Consider the following 9,749-nt stretch of genomic DNA (forward strand, 5'->3'; position numbering starts at 1 on the left):
TTGGAAGGGACCTCAAAGATCATCCAGTCCACCCCCCTGGCAGTGAGCAGGGACGTACTGAGGTCCTCCGAAGCAGGATGCTCTCACCCAAGTTGCTAACTCAGGGAGAATTTTTTCCCATTCTACTCACTGTTAGTAAATTTATGGGGAGTTTTTCACCTCCATTACCTGGCAGTCTGCTGCTGTCAGCCCTGTGCTGAGCCTGGGCTACCAAGTCTTACAGAGAAGCTGGAGAGATGATCTCGGGCCAGGACCGTCCTAACACCAAGACGTAGCTTGCAGCCAGCTCACGACAAGGACAGAGCACCTGCCTGCAAAAGATAGCAGAAGCATATCAAACACCCTCCCATCCACAGCGAGCAAATCCTTTATTTATCCTCTTGCAGAGTTAATCTTTGGTGTAAAAGCAGAGATCTGCACCACATAATTCATGTGGCTTCCACCTGATGCTGAGCTGCCCAACACAGTGCTTATTTTAGAAACATCATCCCAACCCTCATACTAGCAGGTAAATCGCTAGAAAGAGATGAAGCAAACTGACAAACTGGCAGTGGGAATTTCAGACAGTACAAAACTATTAAACTTTGAGTCAGCTATAGATTAGTAAAATGCTGTTTAGCATAGAAAGAGTCAAAACTGAAAGGACCAAAGAAACCAGGGGAGAGCATAAGGAAGAACATATATACAAATGTGAAAGGAGACTCAAACCACAGTCTTAAGTGAATATTCAGTGCAATTCTTTCCAAAAGGAGAGTTGGTTCACGTGTCAGAACAGGAATGCATTAATGCCAACTGTAATCTTTTCCCACTCTAGATATCTAAGATGCTGCAATATGAATGTTAATACAATTAATGCATATTACAATTAAGATATAAATACAGCTGGCGTAATCTGCCCGTAATGTATCTTAAAATATATGTGGGAAATGGAAATGACAAACTGCTGGGTTAGCTCAGAAAGAACAAAGCATGGCTGAGAGGGGTGCAGAATACACATTACAATCCTTCTCACCTTGGTTCTGCAAAAATAGAACATGTCCAACAAAAAGAAAGAACTGGAAAGATGTTCAAGCACAGATTAATCTACTCTGAATTTGCTGCTCCTCTGCTGTACTCTGGCCTTATGCATGCTAGCACAAAGCAACTCGCGCTGTGCCACATTCAGTAGGAGGAGGTGTAGGAGACAAGGCCTGTTTGAAGCTAAAAGCAAACAGGAGGCCGAAGTCCAACATTACTATTTCAATGCGTATGAATGAAATGCCCAAAAATATTACACAGAGACGGGAAAAGTACTTTTCTTTGTAATTCCTCAGTTCAAGCTAAAAGGAGTAATACAAAGAGAACAGCTGGGCTTTTCAGAAAATGCTTTGTCTGTGCCACGGAAATAATCTAAAATGAGCCTGTTTAATCTGGACGGACCATGGGGCCTCCAATGGTGAATTACGAAACTACATGTTCAGTGGCCTCTTTCTAGAGCCTCTTGATCGAGGGCTGCAGAAAGGTGGTGAGGCTGGGGAAGAAAAGTGCTCGGGACCACATTTTCAAGTGATATATCTTCCTTCCTTCAGGGGCCATGCTTGGACTCTTGGTTCCATCTTATTTTCAAGGTGCTGCTCCTCCCCTGACTCAGCTGGGACTGTAGTATGCACCAGTGCAAATGCAGGAAGCCTGGAGCCTCCCAGTAAAATATAGCCCTAAGAATTCACCTCACAGGCTACATTTTCAAACCACGTGGGGTGATCCACAGAATGAAGCAAAGGCAGAATCAAGTACTTTAGCTGAAGTTATTTGTTCCTCTGTGCTAAGCAGTAGGCAGTTGTGCCTCTCCAAAGACAGTGTACAAGAATTCAGTGGTACTACAGAAGATTTTGGGAAGTCACATGCTTTCTTATAATTTTTTTAAAGGGTCCACAAAAGAAAACAAAGGTTAAATGTCCGAGATTAGCCACAGAGTGAGCTCAAGTTGTGCTACATCCTCCTTCCATCTTAAAACCAGTATAGTTGTTGACTGCTTTGGGATATGCATCTCTGATTTTCCATCTGCAGAAGCTTGGGACGATGGCTCTGTTTTCCAGATCAAAAGAGCCAAGGCACCAGTGAACGTACTGCTTGTACGCGAGGTGATGCAGTTGGTTGTTGATATTGCCATCCCTTAAGTCCAGAAAGGGGTCTTTGTAGAGAAGGGCTTTCGTCAGGGTGTGCCTGGACACCACCAGCTGCTGAAACCAATGGGAAGTCGTGAGGCACTGTCCTGTTTTCCTTTGGCAGCATTGCTGCTCGTAGTATTTCTGTGCTGGCTGGCATTTGCCACAGCAGCACCACTTCTGGCAGTCACAGGTGCCTCGTATTCTTCATTATCATGGTCCTCGTTGGACTCATTGGTGCAGCAGCTGGCAGCATCATAGAATTTCACAGGGTGGCTCTACAACAATTCCCAACGTAAATTAAAAATAAATCAGCTTCATCCAACTGCAGAGAGAATTTACAACAGCGATCCTCACCATTGGGTTTTTCAATTGACACAGCACAATAGGGATAATGATGATAGATCAGCAGATCTGGAGGAGGATTGTCTTTCTGTGTTGCCAACGCCCACCCTAGAGAAATCGAATCGACACCTCACAACTTGTTTCAACACCAACGCACATAGCCACCATAGGAAAGCAGGAATTTTTAGCTGGCTCTGGAAAACACATCCTCTGGTCACAGGACCTATTCACTTGAAGTGGACAGTAGGAATCTAGTTTTAGCCCTTCAGAATCTAATCTGGAAATATGGGGGTGGTAGAAACCCAAATCAGTTTGAAATTACATTCCTCAGTTCTCCCTTCTGAGGGGAGGATCCCAAAGATTAAGTGTCTGTCTCTACCTCAGCAATACTGCCTTGAGCATGCTGCAAGCTTGTTTTCAGAGGCTTCTTTATCAAGGTAATATCTGGCTCCTCAACTTAGGACACACACATCACCTGTGCAGCAGAAGAAAACTGTAGGAGTTAGGGCCTTTAGGTACTCTCGTCTTCACTCTTCTTTAAAAATAAATGTCTAAAATGCTGGGAGACTAGTAGAGGCAGCCTAGAGAAGTAACCATTAATGTCTTGAAAAAGAGGAAGAGACAACTGAAGTTGGCAAGAGGGACCTGCCAACAGTCTTTTTCTTAGAGCACAACTACTCACTCTTCAGAAAGCATTGAGGAATGTTTACACTTACATGGCATAATTAAATTTTGGGAAGTGAACGTTGTTCTTTATTAGCACAGCGAAGTCTTCAGAACTCCTCAGAACAGCAGGCCTAAAAAAGAAACATCAAATTACCTAACTTTTTTTACTTGAATACATCAGTTAATGTTACACTACTTTACTATTACCTGGAAAGCTGTCAGTAGGAGGAATATGTTGTTAAGAATAACAGATTGAAATGCAGGGAGTTTGGTGGCTCAGGGGATCAAGAAAGCCATAGGTAGTTTTCTTAGATTTAGATGTAAGTTCTCTCTCTGTTGCACTTGTTTGTGTGGGCCAAGCCTAACTGGAGTCTCTACAGGCAGCTGAAATACGATCTCAGGAGACTTCTCATCTAAATCTTGCTATAGAATAGCAGTAAGAAATTACACCTTTTGACAGCTGATGATTTCTGCACAATGAATTGGCAGTTTCATTGCTGGTCCCCACGCAGAGGTGGCCATTTACACCAAGTCTTCAAAGCAGTTGTCCACATGAAGGACAGAGCTTCTACACAGGGAACATTTTTCCTATTACTGTATTTTAAGCAATGCCTCTGCATCAGAGATCTGTGATGACAAGAAGTGCGTTAGCTGGATGACATGCAGCTTCCATGAGGGACTTCTCATGAGTGTCATCTAAACCAAGTCAGCAAATGAGACTTGACTGCAAACCAGATCAACATCTGTGGCTGTTACCTGGACATAAATGATGAGTTTCAGTGTATGATAGTCAAGATATTAATAATATGTGTTAATTTTTAAAGAACTAAAAATGAATAAACCCGTATTATGAAACTGTCCATAATTCAACCCGGAATCTGATCCAAAGCTCTTCTGAAGAAGGTGTTGTAAACAACTGTTCTTCAGGCAGCTAATCCAACAACTGCCCAGCCCCAGGCAGAAACAATCAATCAAAACTAAAGCATCTTCTCGCCAACACGCAATGGCTTTGTTCAGCTCCTGCCATAACTAACAAGGAAAAGGAGGTCTCCTGTATAGTTCATGAAATTTACCTTTCAAAGGGATTTGGACAAGAAAGAATCGTGGGTGTAACCAAAGGCCAACATTGCCACTTTGGTATCTCAGCCAGACGGCAAAGCTTCCTGGGCTCTGATCTTGGTCTTATGTGTCGTTCTGGTAGAAAATAAAGTCAGCTTTGCTTTTGAGTGATTCCTCATATTTTCTGTGCCAGTGGAACTTGTGAAGTAACTTTGTACATCAGAGGTTTGGATCAAACATCTCATCCATTATTTTTGGTCCCTGGTAGTGACCGACTACTGGCACTTTAGAGGAGGGTTAGGAAACAAGGCAGAATGTGTCAACTGTGCGATGTAATTAAAAGCAAAATTCCCTCTGTAACATACACAGCAGTGAGCCTACGCAGTGTGACATTTTTAAATGACTGGCAGTCATTGAAACTTTATAAAAAGCCTCTAGGATTTCATTAACTCAGGAAGCTCATGCATATCTTTCCCGGATGCTGTATGAACAATTACAGCCTTCCTGTTGTTGGACGAAGCCTTTTTCAGATTACAACTCTGTCCGCAGGAGAAGTTAATGGAAATTCCTTTAAAGAGCTGAAAAAACGTCAGCAGAAGGAGCTGTAGGAGGCATTGTGGGCTCTGGGGGGACCTAGCAGTGGAAAAACTTCTCAGGCTCTTCAAAAAACTCTGAACTAGGGAAAAGATGGGATATATACATGGAATCACACTTGTCTCTTTTAAAAGCAATGAGTTAATAAAAGTGATAATTGACCTAGTTTCTTACACATATACTTCAAAACTAGTTGAAAGGAGCTAAAAGTGATCATCACTTGCTCTCTTAGAGTACAATTCTCAAAATTTCAGTTGAAATCAAATCTGTTCTAAAATGTTTTCATGCTGATACAGAATAGAACATTTTCATCTTGAAACACTGTAGTCATGGGGTTACACAAAAGGTGGCTGCGAGATCTCTAGATCGCAGCAGCATTGTTCTGTGGAGGCTTTTCCCTAGAGTTCTCTTCAGCTCACTGTTACAGATTGCCAGCACTGAGGTTTTCATCGTCTGCGCAGAGAGGATGGAGAGACTGTTCTTCAGCCTGAGGCAGACCCCAAACACTGGCCTGCAGCACAACGTACGGACACCCAATGTACGGACACCCAATGCATGGACACCCAATCTGCTCCTCCTGTTCTGGGAGGTGGAAGCAACCTCACTGTGGTAAATCAACCCACAGAAAATTTCTGCACCATGGAGCCCGTGCAGAAGAAAACCCCAAGTTAGGAAACTTTTTATTTCTGTCACTGATTAAACCTATCTTAGGTTGATGCACTTTCCTTGACATTTGAATTAATGAGCCAAATGCCTCTAGTGAATTCAAGATGAGCCTGTGACATCTCAAACTGTTCCTATGGCAGCTGCAGGATGATACAGACTGGAGGCTATGACTTCACTGCAGGACAGACTGCTAGAAATAAGTTATTTAGATATTATAATGACTGTAACAGTGTGGCTATGAAGGAAATAGCAATTTTCCATATGTAAGAGCTATATGTGCCTAGGTAAATTGATTATCCTCAATTTTCATTACTTTGTTAAAGTAATTCCTTCATTTGACATTAAAAAAAAGTTTCAATTTTGCAACTCTTGGCTTTGTCAGAAAATTGATAAATGCAAGACGAGAGTTTCTGTTTTCACACCCTAAATGATACAGACAACATGAGGTGACATCCTGGCCCTTCAGATGCCATTTGTGAAACACCAATTAACTGCAACGGGGCTTGATGTAATTCAAAACCAGAGTGATTATTTTTGTGCCTCATGCTGATTGCTTCAAAAACCTTGGCCTAATATTTTCACTTTCTCATGAACTGAATGTGTTAAGAAAAGGAGGAAGGACACCTCTGTTTTTAAGCTGACAGGAAGGTCACCTAGCTCATCTAACTCATAAATGCACTGTCAACTTTGAAAAACTATTGTATGTTCAGAAGATATCTTCCACACTACATAAAAGTGATATAAAAGGTTTGCTTTGAAAAACAAGCCACAAGAGCTAGCACCATTTCAGTTTAACAACAGACTGTTCTGGGGAAGGATAAAATAGTAACTGAAGAACAGAAATACAAAGCAACTGATCGATGTTCCGTTATTTATATCGTCTATTCTAATAGCATTTCAGCCTTTCCCTTCTGGAGAGTAGTGCTTCAGGATAACCATATTGTTGGAAACTGGCAGTGGGAACCCAGCTCTGAGCAGCAGTAGGTGGGCACAGTACCTTAGCAAGGCAACTTGAATTTCCTGCAGACCTGATTCTTCGCAAGATTGAGATCAGTGTGCTCAATGTCCTGGCTTGCTGCCCTCCCAGGAGAATGAAACCAACGTTATGAACTTCGGCAGGCTTTGTTCAGCGTACACTTATCACTGAGAACAGCCCTAGTTTGGCAGCAAAGAGGAAAATGTGCCCTTTAGAGGCAACCAATTATTGCATATTCCTAAAACATCTTATTGTTCTTGAAACCTGCGGCAATGGGTGACTCGCCATTTCACCTGACCCCGAATAGGAGACTCTACAGAGCAGATTCTAATCTCAGAAACACTGGTGTAAATCTGAGATTATTCAGTGGGGTTATTTTGGACTTTCCAGACAAGAAACAAAACCAGACAGCATGGCAACAAACAAAACTGCAAGTGTTTTTTAGAGGAAGCTTAGTTAACTCTGAGCAAGCAACCCCACCTTGTTAGATAACACCCTATGCCCCACTCCCACCACCAAGTTCCCACAAACACATCCATCTCCCACAAATGGCCTAACACCAGATCAAGGATCTTGTTTGCTGCCACAAAACTCAGCACACTGAAAGGCAAGTTGTAAGCAGACAACCCACAATACAAGGAACGTTTGCTGCCATACAACACAGCATCCCATCACCATACACTTACCAAACAGAGCAACAGTTACACAGAGGAAACGTTTCCCACATCCTCGTGTAACACACTGACTGTATACGTATTTCAGAGAGTCATACTGAGTTGGGCACTCCAGCCAGCCACGCACACCCATTGCTACCACTTCCCGCTGGGTACTGGCTTTAGAAAACCACAGCTGGTCATGTCTTCTTCCACCTCATCATCCTTCCCAGGTCACCCCACTCAAAGGCACAGTCAGAAACCTGTATGAGAATTGGTACCACAGGCCTTTTCAAGAACAGCAGCTGACGGACTCAAGAACTGCCTGAAGAGACACATCCTTTTGTTTGTTCACAGAAAAAGCACCAAATTTCACCCTGGAGCTCCAGAGTGGATTGCTCAGCACTGTTCCTGTCACCTTCTGTTGATAGCACCATCTCTACTCAGTACTGCCAGACTGTGCCAGTTTGAAGTAACATTGGGACCACCGTAGAGATGAGGCCAAATGGATGGAAGCCAGCATCACGCTGACCTCCTTCTAGGCCTGACTCTCCACCACACAACACTCCACAGTAGTGCAGAGGTGTAATGCACTTCTGGACTGGCAGACACATGCAACACACATTCTGCAGGGGTGGCAACGACCACACAAGGCACAGGGCAACGGTAAAGCAAGCTTTTGGGTCATGAAAGGCCACAGAGACCTCCAGCTTATCTCACATTGCACGGGACACCATCCTATTTGGTCTTAGATTGGTTGTGTATCAGGTTGTGTATCAGGATTAAAAGGGAGTGACAAAGTCACTACTCCTCTCAGCAGAGCCAATACATGGCACATCGGCTGCAGCCTCTCCACAGAGCCATGCACAAGTCAGAGCTGGTCAGTGTGCTGCAAGCCAACTATTTGCATCTGCTCCAGAGGGTGTGTGGCCACCATCTGACACTGTAAACACAGGTGGTGGAGCTGTAAAGATGCAGAGCTGTCAAGGTAGGACCTATACATCTCAGGCTCAGAGTCTGAAAGACAAGAAGTTTGGATTAGAATCCATTAGACCCAGATCAAAAGGACCAGAGTCCCCTCTCTTGCAACAGAAGATCCACAGAAGCAAAAAATTTACAAACTCTACAACACAGATCTAATGTTTTTCTTCCAACTTGTTAGTATTTTAAGTCAGCTAGGATGCTACCGATGACTGTAGTTGTGACAAAACATTCAGAACCAGACAGGCTTCTTGGTTGTCAGCATTGTCGTAAACGCTTCAGCACACACAAACAAGCTACATTCTGTACACACAGGTTTCATTGTTTGAGATATCAGTGATCACTCCTTAGGCTTTTGCTGACCACTTTCCACGCTACTATGGTTGGTATTAGTGACACTTCAGCAAGCAGAATCCTGCTACATAATAACAACTGAAAAAGCTGCAAGTGGGAACCAGAACCAGATGTGGGATGCATTTAGGTGCTAGAATAGCCACAAAGCAGCTGATTTTTAATGTAACACAGGCCCATGTGTACATACACATAACACAATATTTATAATAAAAGAGACAAACAGGAGGACTCAGATTGCATAAACGAAGCAGAAGTGTTGTCTTGTCCTCCTAAATGCTCTTGTTTTCACATTAACATCTTCCATCTGTCTGGGATCTGACCTCAGCAGCTCAGCTGGACGTATTCTTCTTGCCCATGATGTTCCCATATAAGGTGATCTCTCTTCGGCCGTGGAGCACGATTTTGATTTGCTCAGGTTTTGTTTCACTCTGATTTGCTGGCCTCTATGGTTGAGCTCTCTCACAGCTCTGCAAGGCAGTCATCCACACAGCAGTAGCTATAAAGGGAGGAGAAAGTCAGGGGGAAGTAATGAAGCCGTGCCTGCAGATCTAACGAGCGCTGGATAGGTTATTTGCAGACTCCTTTCTCTTTCTTCTGCATGTTGCCTCTTCAATAAGCAGCTCCCATAAGCCTTTCCCAAGCAATAGAAAACATAAGCCCTATCCAGAGAACTGGATTGTACTATAGGGCTGAACTGTTATAACAGCTCTCATGTCAGTTTGAAACTTGGCTTGAAGCTCTGTGTCACTCTCCATGCAAACTAACTTGGGAATCTGGAAAATGCTCCCAGAATTATACAAGAAATATATGTGAACACAGGCCTTCGATTCTGCAAGACTTGACCCAGACACCACATCACCCCAGCTAAGATAACTTAAGACCAGTTAAGCGTCAAACAAATATCTTGGCTGCTTCCTGTAATATTTACCCAAGGTTGCACTGAAGCTATCATCTCTTTTATGTCTGTGGAGATTCTGTTGTGATTCAGAAGTCAAGACAGTGAGCTAAGCCTTAATTTTTTTTAAGCAGTAAGTTTGAAAATTCCGACACTGCTACAGACTGTAAATATCAAGCAGCAGGCGTGCAGCCTGGGGCAGCAGTGCGGCTGCTTTGGACTTCACGTACAAATAGCACAAAATGGTTGGAAGAAAGGATCATGAAAACACACAACTGTAAGGATGACACAGGATCCTCCAAGTTGGGAAGTCCCATAGAACTGGGCTCCATCCCACGTATGATTTTGCTCCTGCCTTCAATCAGCTCTCTCAAACAGGTCAGCAAGCCAGAGATCAGCCAGCCCAGTTCTAATGG

At 43.3% G+C, this 9,749-nt stretch overlaps 1 protein-coding gene across 1 annotated transcript; it reads right to left on the reverse strand.

Moving 5' to 3' along the window:
* Positions 1–1,958: 1,958 nt before the first annotated feature.
* LOC104547565 (P2X purinoceptor 7-like) lies at positions 1,959–3,286 on the reverse strand (the record flags this gene model as incomplete). The annotated part of the gene is given in 5 exon segments (XM_010193323.1): positions 1,959–2,341; positions 2,344–2,422; positions 2,869–2,964; positions 3,084–3,114; positions 3,206–3,286. Coding segments are annotated over 5 exon segments (670 nt in total), but the record flags the coding sequence as incomplete, so codon positions are not given.
* Positions 3,287–9,749: the final 6,463 nt, after the last annotated feature.

The sequence above is a fragment of the Mesitornis unicolor genome, unplaced genomic scaffold (assembly GCF_000695765.1).
Source record: "Mesitornis unicolor isolate BGI_N332 unplaced genomic scaffold, ASM69576v1 C13675853, whole genome shotgun sequence".
In the NCBI taxonomy this organism is placed as follows: Eukaryota; Metazoa; Chordata; class Aves; order Mesitornithiformes; family Mesitornithidae; genus Mesitornis; species Mesitornis unicolor.